At 45.8% G+C, this 27,258-nt stretch overlaps 3 protein-coding genes across 5 annotated transcripts; 1 reads left to right on the top strand and 2 right to left on the bottom strand.

Moving 5' to 3' along the window:
* Positions 1-327: 327 nt before the first annotated feature.
* On the bottom strand, positions 328-4,412 carry LOC143218252 (uncharacterized). The gene is given in 8 exon segments (XM_076443339.1): positions 328-1,433; positions 1,435-2,421; positions 2,508-2,694; positions 2,892-2,952; positions 3,027-3,223; positions 3,300-3,595; positions 3,674-3,873; positions 4,270-4,412. Coding segments are annotated over 7 exon segments (1,956 nt in total). The 5' UTR covers positions 3,823-3,873; positions 4,270-4,412; the 3' UTR covers positions 328-1,354.
* Positions 4,413-4,510: 98 nt separating this feature from the next.
* On the top strand, positions 4,511-7,337 carry Ufsp1 (UFM1 specific peptidase 1). Of its 3 annotated transcripts, none has more exons than XM_076443341.1 (4): positions 4,511-4,649; positions 5,681-5,846; positions 6,386-6,556; positions 6,987-7,337. In XM_076443341.1, the coding sequence occupies exons 2-4, from the start codon at positions 5,712-5,714 to the stop codon at positions 7,335-7,337; spliced, it is 657 nt and encodes a 218-aa protein (XP_076299456.1). In that variant the 5' UTR covers positions 4,511-4,649; positions 5,681-5,711. The 3 variants fall into 3 exon arrangements, with proteins under 3 accessions (XP_076299456.1, XP_076299455.1, XP_076299457.1); XM_076443340.1 differs by having other exon boundaries at positions 4,526-4,659; XM_076443342.1 differs by lacking the exon at positions 4,511-4,649 and adding an exon at positions 5,177-5,605.
* Positions 7,338-7,353: 16 nt separating this feature from the next.
* Positions 7,354-26,713, bottom strand: LOC143218251 (dynein axonemal heavy chain 10-like). Its single transcript, XM_076443338.1, has 38 exons — positions 26,487-26,713; positions 25,918-26,348; positions 24,267-24,430; positions 23,442-23,789; positions 22,981-23,372; positions 22,300-22,437; positions 21,851-22,217; positions 21,354-21,607; positions 20,582-21,109; positions 20,346-20,504; positions 20,024-20,284; positions 19,562-19,816; positions 18,813-19,074; positions 18,415-18,692; positions 18,083-18,347; positions 17,795-18,009; positions 17,294-17,482; positions 16,989-17,180; positions 16,345-16,799; positions 15,798-15,993; positions 15,504-15,720; positions 14,733-15,045; positions 13,975-14,269; positions 13,441-13,901; positions 12,791-13,071; positions 12,577-12,731; positions 11,749-12,501; positions 10,869-11,207; positions 10,548-10,749; positions 10,200-10,342; positions 9,978-10,139; positions 9,600-9,903; positions 9,217-9,234; positions 8,925-9,136; positions 8,686-8,853; positions 8,444-8,623; positions 7,889-8,035; positions 7,354-7,801 (listed from the first exon to the last, which is right to left on the bottom strand). The coding sequence occupies exons 1-38, from the start codon at positions 26,604-26,606 to the stop codon at positions 7,655-7,657; spliced, it is 9,966 nt and encodes a 3,321-aa protein (XP_076299453.1). The 5' UTR covers positions 26,607-26,713; the 3' UTR covers positions 7,354-7,654.
* Positions 26,714-27,258: the final 545 nt, after the last annotated feature.

Genomic DNA, 27,258 nt, shown 5'->3' with positions numbered 1-27,258 from the left:
TCGAGATCGACTAGATTCTTCCCGTGGAATCCCACGATTTACTGGAACACCATTTCCTTCGTTTACTTCTTCGCCGGTGGAAACCGCTCCACTTGTTTTCTTCTTAGGGAATGAGAATCGATCGTTGGACGATTGGCGAATCCATTAGGTTGTTCGGTCACGAGTTGTTCACTGCTGGTAACCGTTCGCCTGAGTCTGGCCCTCTTGGCTGTCTATACTGTAACCGGTTATGCTATCCGGGCTTTGCAGGGAAGCCGCGTACAGAGGATTCACCGGCGTCGAGTTCGTGTCGAACTGCGTGGAATCGTAAACGCTGTGGTTCTGTGAACAGAAGAATAGCACGTTGTTGCTTCTCCTCAACAAAGGTCTGTGTTTTTTTTTTGTTTGGGTTTACTGGTCCCCGTTTCGCGGTCAAGCCTCTGGCACTTGTGTCGTAGGACTCGGTCACCGGTGAAAGAGCATTCAGACACCCGAGAGACTTTCTAGCTGTTGCTGCTGAAGTGGCGGATCAAGCGTTGTCCGAGAGACAACAAAATGAGTACTACGTTTCACAATTCTGACGCGTAGGCTGCGGATCTTTGTCATTTTTAGCGGAATTCTTGGCGTACCGGTTTCCGACGTTCGCTTGGATTTTTGTAAAAGTTTATCAGTGTTAGTGAAACAATATCGAAGCGATTTTGCACGCGTGCGATACGGTGATTAGCGTGTCGACGAACGCAATATTGCAAATACAAAACATAAAACCACGTACACTTCCAAGCCGAGTGCAGAGAACTGTTTGACAGCAATGCGCAGTGCAAGAAACTCGTTTGCAAATGAACGAAAGCGGACTGCGTGTGCGCGCCTCGTAATACCGCGCACTGTCGCAACAGAAAATTAATAAAAGATTAGCGTACAATCCACTGCCAAGTTAGTGTTATAAATAAATAAAACCATGTACGTTCGCTACATCGACAAGTTTAATTAAATCTAGACATGCCGTATATACAGGTATAATAAAAGCATTTGTGCGCACCTCTATGTATATTACACTATGATACATCTAACAGTCGAGAAACGACTTTTGATCAGATTGTTAAAAATCATCTCTTAGATACAGGCTGTCCCATTTACCGTCGGCTCTATCCCCGGGGGAATATTTTCGGTATCTTCAATATTTTCCTCGTTACGCGTAAAACACTAAAACAATCTCCGCCTCGTACTTGTTTCCAGAATATTTTCAGTCGGGGAAAACAAAAGAAATGTAGAAAAATATCGAAGTTAGAGAACATATTTGACCGGATAAAGCAGACTGTGGCACACCCTGTAGTTACTAATGACTTAGACTTTACAGCGTTTTACTCCAACCAAATATTTACAAGAATTCAGTCTGTGTGTAGGTCTTCCGATCAGAAGGAGAGGGACTGGGATCTGTTTCGCTCTGTCGGGGATTCCTGACTGCTCGACATCGTTAACGACAACAAGTAATCGTTCAGACCGCCGGACTCTTTCTTCTTCGAGTCTCCTCTACGTTTGCCGTGCGTGTTTTTGCTAGAAGGAACCTGCTTGGAAAGCAACAACTGGGAAGCGTTCGAACCGTCAGTGGAATCGAACGGTTCGTCTACATCGAAAGCCTCGGTGGTATCGGTTAGCTGAGCTGTAAGACTCGATTCTTTTCGATCCGTGGTAGCTTTGGAGGTTTGAACGAGGTTCGAAGATTCTTGGATGAAAGTGCTGTCGGTCACTTTCGGATCGTAATGACCACTATCCAAAATCGACTGTAAAGTATTCTCTAGAGGAGGTATCTCGAAAAGCTGAGCGACGTTCCCTTCGGAGCCTTTTCTCTCGCGTTCCAGACTACTTTTTCTAGTGAAGGAGAATAAGTTGGTGTTGCTGTTGTTAGCCTTAGGCTTGTACAGAAAGTTACTAGCGGTACTCTGCGGAAATAGCAGGTTGGAGACGCTACTGGGTCCACCGTACTTCATCTGCGATATGGAACTGCTTTTCCAAGCTGTGCTAGGAAATCTCAGATCGGGCGAGCTGCTCTTCTTCGAATCGATAAAATTGTCTGATCTCGTGAGGGGGAAGTTTTTCAAGTCCACGCCAGCCTTGCCCGTGCTGAGCCTCCTGGGAAAGTTCTTAATCCCGGATGTAGAGCGATACAGAACGGTCGAGTATTCGTAGGCGTGTCCGCTAGCGCTTTTCGAATCTCTGGGGGACGCCAGGGAGTGTAAGGAAGTCTTGTGCTTCGAGGAAGATGATTTTAATATCTGAGAATCGTATAAGGGCATGTGAATAGACGGAGTATGGACCTGGTATATGTAATCGCTGTCTGTTTTCAGCGACGAGAAACTCTGCTGATGCGGTAGAGACACCGTGTCTTCGTCCATTGCATCGTCCACGTGAGCCTTGTAAGAGAACATGATCGAAGGCTGCGATACCCTGCAATAAAACTCATTAAGTAGAGCACTGTTTGTGTGTGTATATATACTTCGGTGTGTTGTGTAAACTCAAACGGATCAGCTTACCCGAAGAATTCTGATAGGAATGTATGATAAACCAATGGTGCGAAGAAAGTCAGATAGACCACTGCCGTAATGTCCACGATACACAATCCCACGGGATTCTGTGTGTAATTTAAAAAGCCTGCGCCCACAGATTGTACTAAGTCTAGCATGGCTAATGTGCCTGCGTAGATGTAAAAACTTTTTCTTGCTGCAACAAACAAGGAGCTCGTGAGATACAGATTAGTAGAACGTAGGGCTGTTACTCTCTTTCGGAGGTCGAAGATTTTGAAGCTTTGAAAGTGATAAGAATGTCAAATCTTTTATTTGTCAGAAATCATGACATCGGAGAAGTAACAAGCCTTGTAGAAAGTAGTATTTGACTTTCGTGTATCTGTATTTACATACATGGTAAGGTTAAACGGTCTCTCAACCGCGTCCATGGCAGTATTAATATGAAAAGATATATCTGCAACGAAGATGGTAATCAGAATTCACGTAACCGGATTGGAGCAACATAGACATATTGATTCGGCAACTTACTACTGTGAAAACGAGACTGCTGCAGAACCAGAACATCATACCCCCATGACCGAACACATAGAAATCTTTGCTGGGAATGCGGAATGTATCGTCGGGTAAAACTAACTCCAATGCCCCCTGAGTTATAGTGAAAGCGAGTGCTATGAACGATGTGGCGAGTAGCACTCTACGAATGCTTGAGCGACTATCCAAATGTCCTGCGCAGAGAAATCCGAATGTAGTCGAAGGTTCCTAAACTATAAACTGTGTTCGTACAAATGAAGTTTTGCTTACCGAATGCCAAACCGAAGATCAATACGCTCATTTCAGTGGACAACAAGAAAAATCGAACAATAACCCACAGCACTTTGTCAGTTGTGCCGCCGACAGTAGTAGCCACGTTTACAGTCATCGACACGACGCATCGTATCACCGAGATTACTACGTTACAAATGACAAGTCCGTAAAATGCTAAAAATATCGGGCTACTCGTTGCTCTCAATTTAAGCCGTGCTCTGTTAAATCTCACTGCGATGAACAAGAGGAACAACAGGTTCGGTATCAATATGATAATATCCCATATTCGTACCCTGGAAAAATAGAAAACAAATTAATCATATCTATCCGCCTGCTTTCTTCGCCGATATCCGGATAAAACAGCTACATACCTCGAATCCTTAATTTCTTTGTATAAGATTAACTTGCAAAAGTGCTCCTCGTCGTTCATCGGTGAACTAACATTGGGGATCATGGTACTGCTCAAGTCGTACGTGTGCAACCAGCTTTCGGAGACTTGTTCGCGCATCGCACCATACATAATTTCCACTGTGTCTTAGGAGTTACCCTCGTACCATATCCTCAGCTTTCACTATCGAGTAAATAAACAATATACTGTCGCTAGAGAACTCATCGTTCGCTGTCATCTGTCCAACAGGAAACGTAGCAAAATAAAGGTACTTTCGTTGGCCCGAGAAAGCTTAAGTGACATGATAAACATAACCTAAAATACTTGGCAGTATTCCCAACCGCCTCGACCTTCGACCCATTGAAAAGTGACAAGCGACGGTCACGATCAGCCTGGCGCTTATCAGATGCTAAAAAAGATCTGATTTTCGGCGAATGTAAATCGAAACGTTTCGGCAAACCGTTGGGAAATCGATAATCGGTCCCCGACTTATCGCGTAGTCAGCCGTCAAACGATAAATCATTCGTGTGTGTGATCAAGATTGTTTATCGCTAATCTAATAAATGCGTATCAACATACCGTCGATGAAATTTGCGATCCCATCATCTCGAGAACCGTTTATCCTTCGTCTGGGTCCCACTTGTCCCGTTCCGTTGACGCGTACTCCGCAGTATTTTCTCCGGTGACTAACGTTGTCCGTTTTCTTCTCTTTGTCTTATCCGTGCGGGTTCCCGCGGACCAACTGACATTTTGCGAGGGGATGTCCAATGTCCATTCCGTGGGATCAGCCTCGCGGATTCGCTTTCCGTTCCAGTAACGACGGATACAGTAGCCGAGGACCGCGTACTTGATCGCGACGAACAGAAACGCGTTACGAAGCGCGCGCGACTGTGTACCGACTTTAAACCGCGTCGCTGGATCGGTTCCTCCGGTTGAAAACAGCGAACCGTTCCTCCGAGGTATATTCAGGTGACGCAACGTTCTAATGCGTATCATAAAGACGTGATTCTGTGTATCAGCGCAGAACGATGAGCATACGGGAGTTTCGATATACGGGACGGCACCTGTGATGTAGCTGACACAAGATACGTTCTTCCGCGGTCCACCGCGCAGCCCAACTGCGCATGACGGGTCCTATAAACGAACTCGCCAATTCAAACTTGCGCGCGCTGGCTCAATTATTATTCGCGTTATTTCTTCACGGTTTTCGAGGTTTTCATTGGAAGAACTATTTCGTTGTTTGCCATTTAACTTTTAATTACTTGTGTGTAGCACTTACACTCTGAAAAGTTTGAAATTAGTTTTTCAAGTATAAATTAGAGTGGTCCACTACACCTGGAAATATTTCAATTAATTTTCAATTTTGTTGCCAACAACTCGCTACTATTTCAAGCGTTCCATTTGAAATTTACTTACTTCCTCGACTGCTACTTATTTTAAACAATTTCGTTTACTAATTATATCAAATTTATTTTCCCGAAACAAGACGCGTGACTAGGAACTGATTGCTTGATGATATCGAATGGAAAGCGAACGGGGTTTCACTGAATCATTACGACCACGGCCGAGCGTTAACTGACCGTTTGGGCGTTTCGAAAACTACGGGAATGGTTACGAACCGCTCGTAAACCCAGGAACTACGAAACAACGCGCTCTATTTACCATTTGGTCCGTCCCGCATCGTGCGGTTGCCGTTTTGTGAACCGATCGCTACTAATTTTGTCATATCGCTGACACAATGCTCTACAATAACAAAACATTCAAAAAAAAAAAAAATACAGAAGACCAGAACTTTGTGCAAAATAAAAATTGTTTGGATCGCTTCCAACAAGTTGCACAGTTTTTATTTTGCAGAAAAATTAACAATACGTGCAAAGAAAAATTAAATATGAATCGTATTTTCGAAAAAATTACGGTATTTTTCTATCTTGTCTAATTGTAGAGTAATTATATACGCGGCTCTGATAATTTTGATTTGTGTTTCTCGCAGGTTCGAACGGTACTCTCTACACAATTATATAATGATCGTTGATTATACGAACAATTTGTTGGAAAACGTTCATCGGGATATTCTTCCGCCTGAGCCAGGCCGAAGCTTCCTGATTCGTGGCGATTACGCGTATTGGCATTACGGTTGCGACGGCTTCGACGATAAGGTAACTGTTTTTTAAGAATCCGGTAGAAAGGCTTGTCTTTTTTTTTTGTATTTTACTGTCATATTTTAATTTGCAGATTTTATGCACTCACGACAAAAATGAATATAGGTCAGATAGAAAACTTAAAAGTTCTTATTAAAATACTTCAAACAGCGAGTGCACTTTTCGCATGAATTCTTAGTTCGCATTTTGTACGAACATCTGCAGTCTAGTTGTGAGCCAACGGCAATTAGAGTTGACTAATGACAATGAGTTGTTATCAGTCAGTCAGTCTGTGAGCTGACACATAAAATAACGTAACGGAACGCGTTTGTGGATTTGCATGACAAACATTGGCATTAGATTCGTGAAGACTAATCTTATTACAATGTGTTTCTTGTTATAAAATCCAAATAGATCCTATTAAATACTCGTCACTAAACAGACTGCAGATTTTTTGTGTTTACGAAAATAAAAATAGTAAAAAGGTTGAAAGAAATCGTTAAAATTATTAATGATGTCGACCTCCTTTATACACCTGCTGACTGTTGAACATTTAGGGCTGGGGTTGTGGATACAGAACGCTGCAAACGATCTGCTCGTGGATCATAAAGAGCCGAGAATTGGAGCAATCTGTCCCGAGTATCAGTCGGGTGCAGGAGATCCTTGTTGCACTGGAGGACAAGGAGAGGTCCTTTATTCGATCGAGGGAATGGATAGGAAGTTTCGAAGTAAGCATCATCTCATTATCTCTCTTTAAAATCGTTAAAGAGCATTTTACTTCAGGCCTGGGCAACTTGCGGTTCGCGAGCCTCTCCCTACTCCTGGGTCCTCCCCACCAAACTGCTGTGGAGTGTAGGAGGGGGTTGGGGAGATTAGGAGGGAGGCCATAACCTCCCAGTCACGAGAGGCAAAGCACGGTAGGGACAACATGAGATAGTTAATAGTGGAAGGGGTGAAGCAACAGCGGGGAAAAAGTTGCCCGGGCCTGTTTTACTTCTCGTCGACGCTGGAGCAACATCGAGCGACTCTTTGTCGTATCTTGTTGCCTTCTTCTTTTCTTCAGTAGAAGCAGTGACTCATATCATTCAAGTTCTCGATTAGTTTCCATGAAAAATGACGTAGAAAGATAACAGTGACTCATGCGTCGATAACCCGTAGGTGTGCCTTGTGCTGGATCATTTGTATGAGGTTCTCAGCAAGATTATCCACGTATCAAGCGGCAAACAATTGTCGGGCCAGATAGCAGTTATCAAAACGCACTTCGAGAATTTTGGCAGTCCGATAATGATGGGCGGAGACAGGGACTGCTCGAGTAAATGCATAGTGGGCGTTCACGAAGGAGTGGAGAATACTTACATGCTGATCGTAGATCCTCATTTCGTCGGTCGAGCGACGAGCAACGAGCAATTGGAGTCTCAGCATTGGGTGAAGTGGCAGAACCTGAAGGATTTTGTCGATAGCTCCTTCTACAACCTGTGTTTGCCTCAAATCAAAGGTCCAATGAAATGATGAACACTAATAAATTACTGTGACAAATTACGAGTACATACTTTTACCTTCCCTAGTAGTTTATAGCAAACCTTAACAATGGACTATGGCTCTTTATGCAAATTACTTTCAGGTAAGTACAACATTTTTGGATTTTTAAGATATGCAATGCTGCATTTGTTAAAACGAGTTCGTGCATAACCATGACCTTCAAGGTCGGAAATGGAGGAAATATTTTCCATATTATATTATGTATTTACATTTCGCTTAACATAATTTAATGATAACATTACCACTGTACAGCATGGCGTATTCTGATTGCGTCACACGTGATCCATTTAATCGGTGTTCAGTATCAAGCAAACACCCTGCAATACCCAATGAGAAATGTCTTCGCTCGTCGCTAGGTTCGCTTCGAATACTAAACCAACCCCCATGGCGTTCCGTCGATCCGACGTGATGTACACGGGAGTTTTGAAGGTATTCTGTAATTGAAAAATATAATTATCGGAAGTTTGTTTACGTTCTTAATAAAAATTCGGGCTGTACAGGGTTAATTCTCTTTTTCATACCTGAAGTCGCAGTCTGTGAGCTTCGATAGGTATGACAATTAATATTGGCAGTTCCTCGACGAGGATTTTCGGCCGTGACCTCTCCAAACATTGATTAACAATATCCCATTTCGCGCCTTCTAGGTATAATCCGCTCACGTAGCAACCCTAAACGAATTTGACGAAATCATTTGATGCATTCGTAAGAGAAATGGGCTAAATTTCACATTAGGGGGCCAAAAAGGTTCAATTTTTAAATATATTAATGTTAGGAATTCACTAGTTCGAAAGTTACAAAATTCCTTAATTTTAAACACTCGTAACTTTCGAACCAGTGAGTTCGTAACATTAAACCTTCGATTTTTGCCAATTTCCCGTCAAAATCTACGGGATTACATTTGAAAAAGGTAAACGTTTGTTGGGCCCCTGAAGTAAAGTTTAGCTAACTGCTGTTTCTTGCGATTAACTCGAAAAATTTTTAGTTCGCGTCACCATGCACAGTCTACTGATTAGTTTATGAATAGTAACGCCAAGTAATCCTTTAAATTTTCCGGATTAAATACTAAAATACTGTACCTGGTCTGGTCTCTCTTCCACATTATCCGGCCTGATGAACCTGGTGACAGCTGTGTAAGTGAGCGAACGATCGAGAGACCAGTTGTTTCTGCGACAAGCCATTTGCACGAGGGCTGCTAGATAAGTTTCCGGTATGTGCAGGCCAGCCAGCCAAAGTACTATCGGCTCGCTTCCGCTAGCCTGAAAAAACGCGCTCTTATTCGTCATTCTTGTACAGCTTGAATCATTCTTCCGGATCTTACCCAGTTATTGTATTGTTGTATTCTCTTTTCAAAATGTTCCATCCACCCAGCAAGATTTTTTCTCGTGGCCGGCGCGAATCTAGCCCACTCCGATGGTAGCACGCCGTTGAACAAGGCCGTGGCGACACTCTCGAGCATGGCGTCCATTCCGATTTCACCGGCAATCGCCTAACGTCGTACGATTTATTTAGCTACCTTTCACAGAGGAGATTAAGAAAGACGGAGAGACTGGCAGACACCTTTCTCAATTGCGACAGGGTCCTCTTCATCGTCCGGATTAGTTTGTTAAACCTTTCCAGCTCTTGGAACAGGACGATCGCGATTGGCGTTATGATTACCCCGTAAGTTTTCTTCACTTTTATCAGATCAAACTCGGTCGGGACTTTGTCCAGCACCTCCCTCGCGATGTTCTCGATGAACTCGTCTTTGCTCACCCCGGCGCTGCTCACTTCTATTGTTTCAACAGAAGGTATTTATTTACTCACGTGTTTGTTACAGTTCGCGTATCTTCAGATCGTGAAGGTCACTCACCCGCGATCCTTGAGCTTACTACAATTTTTAGGCGTATTAGGAACTGTGTCAATTTTCGAAGTATGGAGTGTCACAAAATTCTACACCCAGTGGCGCACCCAGGATTTAATCTTGGGGGGGGCCGAGTTGAACCCAGCCGTAGGTTTTGCTTGATGACTTTTTTTTAGCCGAAATGTCTGTCAACGGTACCCAGGGCTATTCCGTGATTTTAATTTTTTTCTTGGGGGGACTTGGCCCCCTGGGTGCGCCACTGCTACACCCCGATTTAGTCGAAAATAACATGAGGAAACCAAATTTTTTAAAAGATTTTTAAGAAGTCTGACTACTGGTTGATCTTGAACGTTAGAGCTACTTGTACCGAAGAAGTCTTGTTAACGTTTTACCGGTCTGCGGCTGCAATTCTATGAGATTGCCCCACATTTCCTTCACGGCCTGAGTGAAGTACCCAATTTCAGCATTTGGATGGAGCCCAAAGACTTCCGGTGTGTTCACCAGCGGCAGTTCCTCGATGAACTTCAGGTAATCGTCACGTTCCCCTTCTGCCGGCAGCACGTAATCAACGTGCTCGTCGTGATAAAAATGGAACGGCTGGAACGCGTCGAACAGAAAGTCTCCGAAATATTCGTCCATGTAAGTCTGCGAGACCCTGCGATCGTAATTGTCGATCACTCGTCCGCCGTACATCACCTGATCATTCGAAAAATTCAAGTTAGTCAAGTTTCCGCGTAAAAAAGCTTGAAAAAAGTTCAAGTAAAATTTACTTCGCCTATGAGATACTTCAAACTGTCCCATGGTATCCTGGTGTCCTGAACGTGAAGCGCTTTGGTCAAGTAAGTGTCCAGAATAGTCGTGCAGACATTAAAGTCCGACTCGTTGAAGTCGTAATTGATGTTCCAGCCAATTTTGTCGTACCTCCTCCTCTCCTGTTACACGAATTCCATTTAGAGCCAGTTCAGACCTTGGGAACAACTTATTTAACATACTTGCACAACCGCGTGGTAAAAAGCTAGCACGTAGATTAGGTGCTTGTACACAGGATGTTCGCAAGACTCGAACGTTTGATGCCTCATTTTGAAGTAAGTGTTCTCGAGGTTCAACTTCAAACCGCTCGGTGGTTCCGTTACCACTGTAAATCAATACAGAAAGCACTAAAACCCACTACAGAAAAACACAAATTATGTTTCCGACAGTCGAAGAAGTTGGAGAATTTTCAGATATATTACAGTAAACTTTGATCTAAGAAAAATCCTCGATTCTAGTTTGAACTACAGGTGCCTTAGATCTGCCTTAGATCAAGGCTTTACAATTTATCATATATCTTCTCGTCGAACCTTTCAGACACTGTTGCAGAATTCCGATCGGGAAATTAGGGGTTGGATCGGTCGTGAGCCATAACCGGAAGTCGGGGTGGGGCTTGCCGAAATTTTCTAGAAGCTTTTCCAATTCCCTGGTGAAGCTCAGAAGTAAGTGGCAGTTTTGCAGCATCAGCCACTGTCCTCTCGTTATTGCCACCTCCAGCAGTTCTATCGCGGTCTATGGAATCGTCCAATTTGTAAATATTAACAAATTACAAAAATAATAAACAGGTATTTTTCACTTTCTGTTCGCATGTATGTGCCTCGTTTAAGGACAATCGAATATATGGGTCTTACACTTTCTTGTCCTTGGCCCAACGACAGGTACTTGAATTTTCCACCTCCCCGTCCATATCCATCTGCCAGTTTCATCAATTCCGATGTTGGATCGGATCCAGGACTAAGGATGAAGACCACAGGCATCGTCGGAGTGCTTTGCTCGAATATCATCTCGAAACTGATGTGAGGCGGGGTGATGTACTCTTCGCCCATGGTTTCACTGATGTAGTTGACGATGCCTCGGTAGACTCGATCGACACGGAAACACCGAATCAACATCAACTTCTCGAAGGGCTTCAAATTGCTCGAGTAATCCAGCGGGAAATCCACCGATTCCGGGCCGTCGAGGTCGTACCACTGACGAAATGTACCATGATTGAATTAAGCAACAATTACAGAAATGTTCCACAACTTTGGGTGAATAGTTCGGTTTAGGGGACCACAAATTTTGGACTTTTTTAATGCACTTCCGTAGATTTTGACGAGGAAACGCCAAAATCGAAGTCTCAATCCTAGGAACTCGGTAGTACAAAAGTTATGCACGTTTAAAGTTCAGCGATTTTCACTGTTTTTGACGTATTTGTCAAAATTAACGTATTTCTTTTTCACGTATTTTGAGTATATGCTCAGAAATCGTCCAATTAGATGTAGGTTGCGTTACTCTGACCCAAAAAGCTCTTACCTGTCCCAAAAACACTGAAAATCGCTCAACTTTAAACAATCAGAACTATTGAACCACTGATCTCCTAGGATTGGATGATATAAAATAAGTCACGCACACTATACAGTGTGTGTCAAAGCCTAAACATCGAGACTACGGGGACATGAACGGTGGGGATGGTCGGAGCGAGCGAGACTACACAAAGGTGACCTTGACAATTAATGAACTCCGACCCACCTGCTGCCACTCCTCGTCATACTGCTGCAGCTGTTCCGGAAGCAGTCCGAAAGTATCCGGGAAGTCTTTGCTCAGCTTCAATATGTCCAACCATCCGGTGGCAGGCAGCCAGTCCGTAGGATTGATCATGGCCGCTTTCTCCAACGCGATGCTGCCTTTGATGAAGAAGTCGAGTTCCGCTTGAGTGATCTGTTCAGTGCTCAGCTTTAATCTCGTGCAGATTTGGAACGAGAAGAGGAGTTTGTGCCTCTCGAAGATGCCGGTACACCCGTAATCGTAAACGTTCTTCGTCAGCGTGGTGATGATGTTGGCCAAACGCTTCTGAAGCGTCGGGTCGGGCAACGATTTCTTCAGGGAGAACCCGAACACCTCCACGTAGCTGATCAAGGAGTACTGGTACATCGGGTTCACCGTTGCCATGTCCGCCAGCACGAAGAACAAGATCGCTCCTCGTTGCGCCACCGTTCGATATCCGTCGCGCAGCTTGTTCACATCCGCGCCGGTTACCTCGCCGAGATACAACTTCCTCATCACCTCGTTCGCGCTCGACTTCGTGTTCTCCAGAGTCTCCACCAGGTCCAGGTTGTCCAACATGTTGCCTTGGTTGCTGGCTATCTCCAGCAGCAGACTGTCCTCCAGCTGCTTCAACAGATTCTTGTTCTCGCTGGTCTCGATGATCAAGTTCTCCCGTTGCTCCTCCACGTCTGGCCTCTCCGTTTTCACGACCACCGACAGAAGCTGGTCTTCTAGTCCCTACGCAACGAGGTTGTTCAAGTTGCTTTCCTCCACTACAAAGTAATCAAAGATTAGTATAAAGCTAGATTGTACCCCTAACGTCACCATATAGTTGATCACAGTAGCCTTGGCATAGAGGGCAGGGTCGAACATGGGGTTCGATATCTTCGTGGTCAGGTACATCCGGAATTTCGGATCGTAATCGACCTCTTTGTCTCCCAGGAGGATGAACGTCCTGCCACTATCGTCTACAAAAAGATAGTGTCATCTCTATTCAAGGTTTCACCCCTCTATCGTGAATCATTACTCTGAATAGTCTTCGATAGAACGTTGTCCAAGACCGGATCGACTTCGTCCACGTCTTGAAACAGAACCGGAAGACCGTACTTGATAGCGAGCTCGACTTGCTTGAGGAAGTCCGAATCCGTGAACGAAAGGATCTTCAGGTTCTTCTTCTGCTCCTTCTTCTTGATCCAGTTCAGGGCTTGCTGCTGGGGATCGATGCAGACCGGAAATCTCGAGGCTCTCATGGTCAGGATACCGTTCTGCACGGATAGCTCGTCCGGTGGCAGTCCCTCCGAGGTCCATCTTCGCGGGAAAATTGCAATTTTGCTAGATTAATCTACCAGAACTACCTTTGCACTTGTTATCCGACATTCTACTACTTTCGTACTACAGTATTGCCTCCGTAACTGTCGTATCGTGGGGTCTACCGATCGACAGAGGTGGGGAGAAAATTTTCACAGTTACGGTAGCGACCTTCGCGACAGTTACGGAAATAATGCTGTACACATTGAATTCCGTGTCACGGACGCACGCCTAAGGGCAGAATTAAATGCGCTGGCGAGAGAGCTTTCTGCGAATGATGATAACAGGTATTACAAGCTTGAGAGAGGAGGGTTATTGTAAAGTTCAGCCCCGCAAGGAACGTTTCTCTGAGCAGCTGCACCGACTCACGTGCTGATCTCGACGTCGTTGCTCAGCTGCGTCTCGATCTTGAAGTTGCTGATCAACGGGATCCCCTTGGCCTCTATACTGCTCTTCCAATCTCCGTACACCATCTTGTTCCTATACTCGTAGGAAAACGGGCCGCAATAGGCGAGGAATCCGGCAGACAAAAGGCAATTGCCGAAGATCATCTCGACTTGCTCGTGCAAACTTTCCAGCTCCTTCTTCCACCGTTCGTTCTCCGAGGACAGACCGTTGATCAGCTTGTCCGCAGCTATCAGCCGCCTCTGGAGAATATCCGTTTCCTCCTGCAGCTTCTGTCTCTCCGCCATCGCGTTCTCGTACTTCGAGTTCAACTCCCCTATAGCTTTCTCGAGTCTCCTTAGCTCGCGTTCCTCTCGCTCCAGAGCTTTCCGGGCTTTCTCCGATTCGGCCTCGAGCTCGGCCACTCGGTCTATCTTTGGTTTCACCTGGACAATTTATTTATTTACGTTAGACAATGTTCCCCTTTTGAACGTTAACTATACAGGCGTGTGAAGCTACCTCTCTGAAGACGGCGCAGTAGTCCAGCACAGCGAGCACGAATTTGTACAGACCGAAGCCAGCTTTACTGATGTTCTGCATCTGATCCAATTTCGTGCTCTTCCTCAGGTGAGCCCTGACCGCTTGCTGCGTCTTCAGCGTGATCTTGTCGCAGTTCATCTCTTGCAGAATCCTCAGGAACGCTGGATCGCTCATCATCCCTTTCGCACCCTTCCACGAGATGTCCTTGATGCCTCGCAACATGGCCACGCACTCCGAGACTATCTGTACTGGCTCCGGAGGTGTTGCGAATGACCTTGAAGATGTTGATCGAAGTTTTGATCGACTCATTTCGCGACAGAGGGTGCTTCGACTATGACAGTTGTACAGTATCCTATCCGTAACTGTACTACTTTATTATTACACAATTATAATCTTAATTCCATGACGCCTGCTGTCATTTTAATCAGAAAGGCAAGGCGAACCAATGGTAAAAGTTCAATAAAAATAAAAATTAGGAAAGTAGCAATTTTGCGCTTCGGTTGCGGATCGACGAGCGTGTTTACTGCATGACTTGTTTAAAAAGGGGATCCCCCAGTAATAGGGATACCATTTTCACAGTTACGATAGAGACCTTCGCGACAGTTACGGAGAGAATACTGTATAGAGCGTGTAACGTCAAAGACTAAACCTTGGGACTACGGGAGGTCCAAGGGGGATCCCCAGTGATGGGGATAGAAGTTTGAAACCCCGTCCGAATTCCCGGGATAAAGAAATACCTTATCTCAGTAATATCTGCTTTCTCGAGCTCCGCCAGGGCACCCCTGGCCGCGTCAAGGGCAGGTTGCGCCTCCGCTAACGCTTGCCGCGCTTCCGTCTGTTCTTTATTAATGATTTTTCTCTGGTCCTCGATCTCCCGCCGCTTCACCTCGCTCAGCTGCTTCTTCTCCATCGCAATATCCGTACTTTCGCCGATGGAAGCGAGCAGTTGCTCACAATTTCTCGTCTGATCCGCCACCTTCACTCTCTGCACCGCCAGGATCTCATTCAGCTCGGCTAAAGTCACCGAAGCCTCCGCAATCTTCTGCAGACCTACAACGCGTTTCATTACACGCTTATCTTCTCGAAATTGTTACCACATCAAAGCAATTCCCGCAGTAACGTCTTCCTTTATGTGAAAACTTCCGGACCGAAGTGTCACTTACATAAAACTTTTTTGTTTCTAATCATTTTTTTTTTGGAACCTTTTCCAACACGTTCGTGACATTTTTCTGATCGAAATGATACCAAACACAATACAATTTGCAGCGTGTTTACTTGTTTAATTCGCGATATAGTAGAACCTCTGTTATCCGAACTAATGTAAACGTTTGGGCTCATTTCAATCAGAAAAATGTAACAAATATATCGGTAAAAATTTCATAAAGAAAATAACTAAAAATGAATGACAATCGTAAAATGAAATCAACAAAACTCTCATTCCCTTCGTTTCTGCATCAACTAAACAATTCCTCGTTGCCGCAACGACATAAATATTGTGGTCGCCGTACCTCCGGATAACCGATCGCACTGCGAATTTATATAATCCTTCGTCTCGACCAAGAGGTTCAGGTAGGTGTTCATGAAATCCAAATAGTGTTTCGGCGTGACATAGTTTCGTCTGCGTAGCTTCGTTTGGAATTCGATCGTGTAATCGCAGACGGTTTTGTGCACGTACACCATATGCTCGACCAATCCGTCTCTGTACTCTTGGGGAACGTTTGGGTTCTAGATATGCAAATTGTTGTGTCAAACGTTTGTTCGCAATGCCATTATTACGATGAAACAGGGTTGACGAAGCTTACGTCTCTGAGAGTAACATTAGCCACGGCCACCAGGGCTTCTTCAGGCCAGGGGAACATCCAGTCTATGGTGGTGCTGCTCACCAGGCCAGGGTAACTTCGACATCTAGTTCTCAGCGAATCCCCAGACGGGCTCATGGACAAAGCGATTCGCAAATTCGATGTGCTAGTCTTCACGAAGTATGACCAAACGCTTTCCCTGGATAAAACGTGAAAGATCATATTGAATTTACTGCGAAAGAGTGAATTCGATTCGCGAAAAGGTGAATATGATCTAGAAAAGGATTAATTTCGGGTGCTGAACCTGTATTGGCCTGACGCGAAGTCCGTTACCTGTTTCGTGCGCCATTCTATTTCTTAAATAAACGCCCACACGCATTTTTAATTATTCAGTTAGGTCTTAAATTTTGATTCATATTCAAAAGGTATTCTCACTTCAAGAACATCCATTTTAATAAGCGGCCTCGGTAGATTTCTTCAGCTTCTTCCCGAGGTAGACTTACATAACCTCTTAAGATTATCATAAGAATTACCATGATCAAATATTCACCTGGTGACCCCGAAGCCGGCCTCCTTAGCCTTGTCTCTGCAAAGATTAACGATCTCATCTTTCTCCTCGTCGCTGAAGAGGGAAGGAACCACGCCAGTCATCAACATATTGTTCACCAGCTCCAAGAAGCTTTCGTGGACGATATTAGAAGACGTGAAAAGGAAAACAATCCTGCTGACGTCCACTCCGACCTTGCTGTACAGACTCTTCATGTCATCTCGGAAGGAATTTTCGTTGTAACCGCGGCTTAGGCTGATCTCGAAGACACTGAAGTGAGCCGCGAACGCAGCTAGCTTGATCACCGATTTCTTGCCACTCCCACCGATCCCGATCACCAAAGCGTGACCTCGGTGCATCCTTAACGTGCGGTGCACTCTGGTCAGGTGCTCCAATGCGTCGTTGAACAGGACCATTTGCAGCTTGGTTGCTCTCCTTTCGTTGTAGTCTTCGTATATCTGTCGAAATGCTTGTATTAGGTTGGAGGGGAAGTTCTGTGTGTTGCATTTGCTATTAGGCGTGGCTTTGCGCACACAAAGGCGTAACCTCGTCCCCGCAAGGGGCGTGGCCTCGTGCACACAAGGGCGCAACCTCGTCCCCGCAGGGACGATTCACTATAATCCTGTATTTTGTTAGCAACGTGTTACCTCTAAGAATAAATTGTAAACGGCTTCGTAGTCCAACAGATCCTCGTAAAACCGCTCGTCGCCCTCATTGATGGCGTTTCGGAAATCTCCGAAAAGCAATGGATCCCTCATAGCATAGTCGATCACCTCTCGTTGCTCCTCCCACTTCTCTGCGATCTTTTCCGATATGCGCGTGGCAACCAGAGTCGCGTCCTACAATTTATTGAACTCATTGAACACACTTCGCTTTCTGGAGCTCGTAGACTGCGGAAGATTATGAGAATTTCTATTCCGAGTTTTAGGATAGACCAGTCTAAAGTCATTACGCCTTCGTTGATCAGGCGATCGCAGATCACTCTGTTGAACTCGTTCCTCCAAAGCCTGACGATTTGCGTGGTCTTCGGAAAGTAAGTCGGGTGACTTTGAAGGAGACCAGCGACGATCCTCGACAGATCTCTCATGTTGAAGATGTAGTGGAACTTGCTCGGTGTTGGTAACAGTTCCGTAGTGACTACCTGGTTGATCAGAAAGAATAGGGAACTTAGATGGAAGATGATCACAGAAACAGACAATGTAAAGCAGCGCTCGGATTTACTTATTCGCGACGGCCGCGTTCCGAAGGCCACGCCCCCGACCCGACCGGCTTTCGAAGGCCACACCCCCTCGACCCAGCCGCGCCTCTCGCTCCCCGTGGCGGCCCTAGTTCGCAGCTCCTCAGGCGCGTTCCATACCCGCTATTAGTGGCGTCTAGGAGGACGCGTAGCCTTCGAAACCTGGCCGTCGCGAGTAAGTAAATCCGAGTGCTGATGTAAAGGATTGAGAAGAACCTCGTAGAGTTCCAGCGTCGCTTCCACCAAGGTTCCGGAGATAGCTTGCACGTCCGCCTCGAATATTTGTAGATGCCCATCCAGTATACTCTTGTAGATGTAGCTCAAAGTCTCATCTGATGGGATAGTGACGTTGTAGACCGAGAACATAGAGATGAATCTGGGGTCCACCTCGTTTCTGCCTCCTCCAGGCTTCCCCATGGCTGCCAAGTAGCCTGGAAGAAATTGTTCAATCAAAACAATGAAAGTATTATATGAAATTAATGTCTGTCATTCATTCGTACGCACACAGATCTTTCATGTACTTCAGGTGGAGATCCTTCCCTCGATCGTAGAATCCTCCCTTCTCAAAGAGAAACTTGAGCAGAGCGATAGGTTGCTGGGTGCCGTAAGTGTCCACCAGCGGCATATTCATGTCGTCGATGAAGACCAGCAACTTCTTCCCCGGCGGTGGCCCGAAAGTTTCCCGGGTTCTCTTCTCCACGACCGCTTCGATGTTCCTCTGCACGTCCATCGAGGTCGTTCTCGACGAGAAATTGATGAGAAGTTGGTTCTATCAGTCGTCGAAGCGTTAGGCGATGTTCAATGCATTCTCTATCGTCGACTTTTCAGGAACTTACGTATTTCTCAGAGGCCAAATTTCGAAGGAATTCCTGGATTATGGCAGTTTTCGAAGTCCCAGTCTCCCCAACGAGCAGCGCCGGACGATCCAGGTTGTTCATCGTTTGGATGAACCAAGTTGTTCGCAGAGTGTCGATGGTGGGAACCAGGATCTCCGAGAAATTTTTCTCTCGATCATGCACATAACCGGGAACCAAGTGTTTCCATGGTACCCAGATGCCTTGCTCGATGTCCAGGTGGTAGTCGTACAGCGTTTTGTACGTAACTGGCAGGTAGCCTAATCGGATATCGAGATAAATAGTCATCTTTTGTGATTTATTAGATCCACTTCAGAATTTTACAATTAGGTCTGGAAAGATCTTCTATCCTCCATTCTTCGATCGGAAATCGAACTTACGCACAGTGGCCGGTTTCTCACGCGTGTCCTGAACGAGCATAAACCCGGCAGTCTTCTTCATGTACTCGTCGAACTCACGTCTGTCCTCTGCAATCAACGTAGCTCCCAATGACCAATAGCAGGCGTGCAGGTACATAGCTTCCAAGACCTCCGATCTGCTAGTCTGTAGATCTATCACCGCGTCATCGTCTCCCTCGGATTTAGTCAACACCATGCTTAGAACCGACAGGAGACCGTCGAACACGTAACATAGTTGAGTTACCTGCAACGAAAAACACAATACAAAAATATTCGATACTGTAACGTAGATGATGTCGCCTTTTTTGGAGGTTAGGTTCAGTTTTTCACAGCCAGCTTGTTCTACATAAAAATTTTAGCTGATATACCAACATGGTGTCGCTTTTTGATTTTTCACAGCCAGGATGTTTTACTTAAAAATCTGAATTAATTACAGTTCGTGGACCTGGGTGTCTGACACCTGTTAGATTTTTTCTAGAATTTTCGCATATCACTGAATAGAGGAAATAGGGATAAAGGCCAAAGATTGATCTTCTTCATTTTACCCCGTAACTATCCTCCCGAACGAGATGTAGGGTTGAAATTTTAGGGTTGAAATCAAGGATATTTTGGGTATCAAGTTCCACGGATTCATTGAGAATAACCCAGAGCACCTTACAATTTCGGTTTCCCCCCGGTCTGGATCGCCATAAAGAGCCGAGTTAATTAGGCCATAAGTGTCTAATTGTTACCATGTTCAGACCCGTCTGCGGTATGATCATCTTGAGCGGTTTGACCGATTGCAGGCCCAGCATGCCATGTATAATGAGCTGGATTGCGCCGTCTACGTATTTCTCGCGCATTCCATTCAGCTGCTCCTGATCGGATTCGTTCTTGCTCCGGACCCATTTGTCCATGTAAGGCTCGTAGCCGAGGTTCTTCGGATCCACGTATACCATGCCAGCTCGCGACACCGTTGCTGGAGACGCGTACTGTAGATCACCTACCTTTTGCAATCGGCATTAGTGAGAAGATCTTATATTCCATAACAAATACATATATTACTATTTTCTAGATTACACTACTTTCGTATTTCTACACAGTGCAGCAAAGAAACATTCGTAGCTACGAAAAGTAAAAGATTCGGACTCGCGACCTACGGTCAGTAGGGGGGAGGGGGAGGGAACAGAGACCTAAATAATCGCTGGGATTACCTCGAACAATAGACTACAATGGTTCAACATCCTGATCCTCTCCTGATTAGCCAGAGTCAGCAATTTGTTGTCGTCCATCACGGAGTTCATGTTCTCGATCCACAGCGCATCCACGTCGCCGTCGAACAGAATGTACCTCAATTCGTTCGGGTCTTCGTCCAAAGGTTTGTTAACGTCCCGGAAGATGTTGCTCAGCAGGCCGTCGGTCCAGTCACGAGTTTCTGGGTCAAGCACCCCGTACAGTTCGATCACCGTGCATGCCTGCAATTACATTTTCAATCATTCGTTGCACGTTACGATACGACGAGTATACCGAGTATACCTTTGGATTTAGGGTGTAGAGCTTCGTCGGTCGGCCCATACGGGTCTGAGCTCTGCACAGGGTGTTGATCACAACAGTCTTGCCGCCACCGGTGGGTCCTACCACCATTGTCGAGTGTCTGGTCATCATCACTTCGTACAGTTGAACCACTTTGTCGATCTAACGAATAAAATTTTGAGTTTGTGGTCCAGTCGTCTTAATGAGGATGTCTTGTCAGAATTCTGAGGGTTATTTACCTGCTGGTCCAGCACGGAATATCCATGTTCCTCGAGAACCATATTCACCGCGTCGTTCAAATCAGGATAATGGACTCTCGGACAGGAGAGATCCGGGAACAGATCCGCTATCAGACCAAGGAACAGCGGAACGTCATCGTAAATGAATTTCGGCAAGTTCATATCCCGGAGCGCTCTCATCAGCACAACGTTCTCCTCAAGGTCACCGGAAGTTCTCTTCAATTGACCCGCCATGTTCAGCACCGACTTGAGGGCCCTCAGACCGAAATCATAGTGATTCTGCTTGCTCAGCTGCTCCCGTGCCAAGTTGTACAGCACGGTCATCTTCTTCGCCAGTACTTTGGCGGTCAAGAAGCCCGAGCTGAAGAGCTTTATCTGGCAGATCAGCTCGTTGTCCGGGACTATGCACACCACTGGCCTGAACAGCGCTTTCACGGACTCCGGCAGCTCTGTGCGACCGGCGTAACCGGGATTCATCGTGATGAATATTCCCACTTTCGAATCCAGAGATATATCTTGACCTTCGAACTAACAGAAAAAGGTGTACCCTTCGTATCAGTCGGTAAACAAATTTTTCCACAATTTTGCGAAAGCCAAAAACGGAAGACTACTTCACCTTAACCCGGACACGGTGTCCTAAAAAAAAGTAGAATTGTTCCTAATGGTGAATTCTCCCTGAGGAACGCGCGACGACCCCCTTTTATCTCCAGTTCCATCAGCAAGTTGTCAACGAGTTTTTGAATTAGAATCTTTGAACAGGGATTTTGCTCACCCGAAATCTGCTCGTCTTCGTTTGCAGAGCAGAGCGTATCGTTTGCAGTTGCGTGGAGATGACGGAAAGCACGGATATGTCGATACGATTGAATTCGTCGAAGCAGCCCCACGCACCGCATTGTGCCAGACCGCTCAGTGTCTTCCCTATCGCCACGTAATCCATCCCCTCTCCGCAATTCGTCACGATACAAAGGAGTCCCAGAGCCTTCGCCAAGTCCTTTGTAGTTTCCGTCTTCCCAGTTCCAGCAGGACCTAGCCCAATTCAATTACTTATGCAAAACTTCAGCGCTACAGTTTCAAACTACTTTCGAAACTTCGTGGTGACCAAGTACGATCTTGTTTCTGTCTGCACTTCGTATACAATCGGCTAATTAATGCAGGTAATAAAGTCTAATTTAATAAAATGACAGATCTTATCATTGCATTTAGATCGTCGATGAAAATGTTTTCCACGTTGGAAGCATCATTTTTGTCAGCGGTAGTATTCGTGCCCACCTGCTGGTGCACCGCCCAAGTGCATAGAGAGAGCCTGAGTGATAGTCAAGTAGATCCTGTCGGTCAGAGGCGTGACAACCAGCCTGCCATTCAGACCCATGTATTCGTATCCATATTCGAACGTTCCCGAGCACTGGTGCATCCATATGTTGTCCAGATCGTGGACCCAGTAGAACCTCAATTGCCTCTCCCACTCAAATTCCATGGGGTCCATGATGCTGTCTCTGACGAAGCCTTCGACGATGTCTTTCAAGTGAACGTCGATCGTCAGTATCATGTCGAACTTCTTCCTGTCGTTATTCGTCAGTGTGTCGCCACCCATCAGAGTTACCACTTCGTTCAACTGGTTATTAAGTTGTTTCAAGTACTGGAACAAGTACAATATTCATTTGACGATCAGTGGTGTTGCTGATTAATCGTTGCTAATTGTAAGGTAGGTTTCAAGGTACGTCTTTCATGGCGTGCTTGTTTCCGCCGGAAATTTTTTCGAACACATTCTCCACCTCAGCGGTCCACCATATTTGATCTGCCGCGAGGATCATCATCCCTTGGAAATCCAACATCCACTCGGTCCTGGGTCTCCTCACCTATAAAAGCCAGGAACAGGAGTGGTTAGCTCTGTGGTGGGTGGGGCGTTGTAATGCGAAGGCGTTGGTCGCGCACCCTCCGTTAGTCGTAGATGATTTTGAGGCGATGGCTCTAGAGTGCCCGGATTTACTTACTCGCGGCGGCCGAGTTCCGAAGGCCACGCCCCTCGGCCCGGCCGAGTTTCGAAGGCCACGCCCCTCGACCCGGCCGCGCCTCTCGCTCCCCGTGACGGTCATAGTTCGCAGCTCCTCAGGCGCGTTCCATACTCGCTATTTGTGGCGCTTAGGAGGGGGCGTAGCCTTCGAAACCTGGCCGTCGCAAGTAAATCCGAGTGCTGATCTAAGGGGTGCCGAGTCCCACACTACCCCCTCCAGACGTCATGTGAGGAGGGGGTGTGTGCGTGAGTGACATTCCCCCACCGCCCTCAAACAAAAAGAAGGTTTCGACTTAATAAGAAATCCCTGACGACAAACATTCTCGCAAATCAGAATCCAGGGAACAAGCGCGTCTCACTTATTCGATAGCAGCGTTTTCGACGTTACCTTTCCGTAATTGTACACTGCCTTCTTTGTCAAGTATCGATTCGACTTCTTCATCTCCTCGGTCGCAACCACCATCCATTCCTCGATCTTCCCCTCGGCCAGTACGTGGGTACGGAAGTCCATCACCTCTTTCTCGCAGGAGATCAAAGCAGCTGCCATTGGACGGTCCGTGCTGCTCGTCTCGAACCGGAACTTGTCCAGATTATCGAACATCTTACCCACGTGCTCTTGAATCGCAGTTGGCACGCCGCTGCCGAGGATGCTCAGCAGCTCGTCGTCGCTGAGGAACATGAATCGCGGGAATATCGCTCGCTTCGAGTTCAAATAGTCGGTGAGGGACTTCTGACACTTGTCCAGACCGAAGATCATCGCCTCGAACTCGTCCTTTCGACCTTGAAGAGAAACGAACGAATCGGTTTACTGTTTCGACCTCTCTTTTTAATGGAGAAAATTTGTTTTACCCGCGATCATGCAACATTCAAGGACGTTCAGCCTCTTCGCGGTATCGTTCATGGCTTTCCGGAACGATTTGTCGATCTCGTCGAACTTCTTCGCCTCGTCGGGCAGTTGTAATCGGATGTCACCGCCCACGAATATCCCTTCGAGGTACAGCCACCTCTTCTGCATCTGAGTCCACAGTTCGATCACTTCGGATATCGTGTGCATGGTGATCTCCCACTTCTGCACGGTGTTGAGGAAAGGACCGATAAACTGGGAGGCGGCCATGCCATTCACGTTCATCATGTTGTCTTCGAGAACCTGATTCAGCTCGTCGATGGGTCCCAGGATGAACCCGCGGTCCTCGGTCCCTGCGAGGGAACAAAATGAAAGAAAATAAACGGTAAATGGTGTTTTAGAATTATTTAAATTGAAATATCTCCTGAACCACTAACTCTTCGACATACATAGGTCAGTAAAAGTTGTAGATCTCGTCAAAATACACATTTTATGTCCTATTAATTTTTGTCATGGAGATAATACTAACAAAGATATTCAAGGTGGTCAAGTTAGTTGGGACACCCTGTAGTTTACACATCTGATTAAATTGTTGTTCGATTCGGAATAGAAATTGATTTTCAGCGAGAAAGCCGAGAATTAATTTGTGCACCTAATAGTTGACCCGTTTAGGAAGAACCGAACGAATCTCCAATTTAATTCGGTTGCTATTTCGAAGGGGAATCGTTCTCCACTTCATAAATTGTGTCTGCGGTTTCCGTCTCCTTTTGGAAAGTAGATTACGGTTATATGAAATTATGCAACTAACTGCGGTCCAGTGACTAGTCTACCTTTATAGTGCTTCACGACAGTGAATTGCATATTCTTCCAGACCTCGGCCAGGTCTTTTAAACCTTTCTCTATGGCGAGCTCTTTCACGGCGTTCCTTACAATCTCTTTGGCGATGTCTTGGTACTTTCCCAGCTCCATCGCGAACATGTTCTCCAGCGTGAACCTTTCGAGCGGAATTCAGAAAAAGAATAATTAATCACCATATTACGATTTGTTTAATAACCGTACGATCCACTCACCCCTTCAACATTTTTATCTCGTTCACTTCCATTGTCTAAAAACGCGTTTAACTTTTGCTCAAAAGATACAATGCACAAATCTGTGTTTATAGTAGTTTGTATGTTTATCCTCTAGAAAATCTGCACAAAAACGATCTACAGTAAGTCCTTGATCTAAGCAAACGGACACCGTAGGATCTACGAAAATCTAATATCCCCTCCTATATATAATAATATAATATATATACAAAGCCTAATTAATATTAACAAAAATATATTTAGGCTTTGAGGTCACACGCTATATACAGTACTCTCCGTAACTGTCGCAAAAGTCTTTTCCGTAACTGTGAAAATTTGATCCCCATCACTGGGGGATCTTCCTTGAAGCTCCCGTGGTCCCAAGGTTTAGACTTCGACGTCACATGCTATATACAATACTCTCCGTAACTGTCGCAAAAGTCTCTTCCGTAACTGTGAAAATTTAATCCCCATCACTGGGGGATCTCCCTTGGAGCTCCCGTAATCCCAAGGTTTAGGCTTCGACGCCACACGCTACATACAATACTCTCCGTAACTGTCGCAAAAGTCTCTTCCGTAACTGTGAAAATTTAATCCCCATCACTGGGGGATCTCCCTTGGAGCTCCCGTAATCCCAAGGTTTAGGCTTCGACGCCACACGCTACATACAATACTCTCCGTAACTGTCGCAAAAGTCTTTTCCGTAACTGTGACAATTTGATCCCCATCACTGGGGGATCTCCCTTGGAGCTCCCGTGGTCCCAAGGTTTAGGCTTCGACGTCATACGCTACATACAATACTCTCCGTAACTGTCGCAAAAGTCTTTTCCGTAACTGTGCCAATTTGATCCCCATCACTGGGGGATCTCCCTTGAAGCTTCCGTGGTCCCAAGGTTTAGGCTTCGACGTCATACGCTACATACAATACTCTCCATAACTGTCGCAAAAGTCTTTTCCGTAACTGTGAAAATTTGATCCCCATCACTGGGGGATCTCCCTTGGAACCAGCGAGGGGTCGAATATTGGCGAGACCCACACTAATGCAAGCGGAACAAAAGATCGCAACTTTTCTAAGAGTGGAACTACGGGATCTAAGAAACAGCACGGACCCGAGAGTTTTTCTGAGATCAAGGATTTACTGTGTTAACTTCTAATAACCGTAGAATTGAAAATACAAGCATATTTTGTCACAGAAATGAATATAAATAAAGCAAATAAATTTCGAAAAGTAATTTCCAAAAAATCGAAACACTGTCAGAGATCACAGCAGTCTCTCGCAGAGCACTAATCTTGTCTTGTCTCTAGTCAAACTAATTTTCACAAATTGCCTGTCGCCCATTCCGAATAAAATTCAATTAATCGCCAGCCTCGAAGCGTCCCGGATAAACTTTTGTTGTTTTAATCGTGTTCGCACCTGTCGGGGTCCATATCGAAATACTGTCCGGTCTTCTTCATCAAATCCTTCCAGTGTCTCTCGCGCATAGCCTCGTTCTTCAACTCGATGAACAGCGGCACCGAGTTCTTAAAGCTCTTCATGTTCGCGTCCAGAGCCTGGCCGATGGCAAATTTTCTGATGAACTCGGGCAGCTTTCGGAACTCCCGGATGAAGTGATCCATGCCGTCTATCAGAAGCTGAGGATTCAGGTCCACCCAGAGCGTGCGGGCCCACTGCTCCCTCGCTTTCTTCTGCTCTCTGTACAATTTATACAGCAGCTCCATGCCCTCGTAGTCCTTCTTCGCGTCCAGGAACACCGAATAATCGGTCGCCGGAAGGTCGAACAGCAGCTCGGAGTTGATCATCATCTGTCTCCTCTCCTCGAACTTCGAAATCTTCTTGCCGTACTCCTGTCGGAAATATTTCGAAAATATTTGTTCCACTTCAAAAATTCATTCGCCAACTTCTAGTTCAACATAAAACTCAGACACGACTTGAAGGCATTTGAATTTCCTGCGTTTCAAGTGGGTATTATCTTCAACACGCACCTCCATTTTCTTCAGACCCAGTTCCAGATTCTCCCCGACACTTCCGGGCCCGTTCCGATGGAAGTCGTCGGCGAATTCCTGCAGTTCCTCCACGAAGTTGTCTATTTGTTCCTTCGTCATGTCCGCGAACCTATCGGAAGTGCTCTCGAGAGTCGAGGCTCTGTAAAGCGCGCCGAGGTACAGCGATTCCCAATCACGTTGCAACTCGTACGCCACTTGCTCCTCATCCTCTGGGAACGATATACCATGGCCACGAAACGCTTTGAAGGTTTCCTGAAGACAATTATTCTTGTTCGACTCTAAAAAAGTCTTTGTAACCTCGGTAAATTTGTCACCGTCGTCGTTCCGAACAACATTTCCCTTTAAAGTTTTCGCAGGACGGCTCTGGTTTACGGGATAATTGCAAAGTACTTGATTTTCAGAATGGTGACCTTGACGACGCATTTCAAGGTCGTTGGAGTTTTTTACGAATATCTCGGAAACTGAAGCCGACCGGGAAAAACTTCGAAGGGAAATGTTGCTCAGATTGATGACGTTGACAACATATTTCAAGGTCGTTGAAATCGGAGAGAAGGTAACGACACGTTTACCGTGACTTTATTTGTTAAAATAACTAATTACTGTCTCTTTTACTTTGTGGCAGTACCTGATACGTTTTGAATCGGACCTCAGCCTGAACTGCAGTTTTCTTGATGTCGGATATCGCCTGCATGACGGATGTGAAACGATCCAGCCCAGTGATCACGAGCTCGACCTCGGCCCGGAAGGCCTC

This window comes from Lasioglossum baleicum, chromosome 19 (assembly GCF_051020765.1).
Source record: "Lasioglossum baleicum chromosome 19, iyLasBale1, whole genome shotgun sequence".
Taxonomy (NCBI): Eukaryota; Metazoa; Arthropoda; class Insecta; order Hymenoptera; family Halictidae; genus Lasioglossum; species Lasioglossum baleicum.
This window is presented reverse-complemented; position numbering and strand designations above follow the sequence as displayed.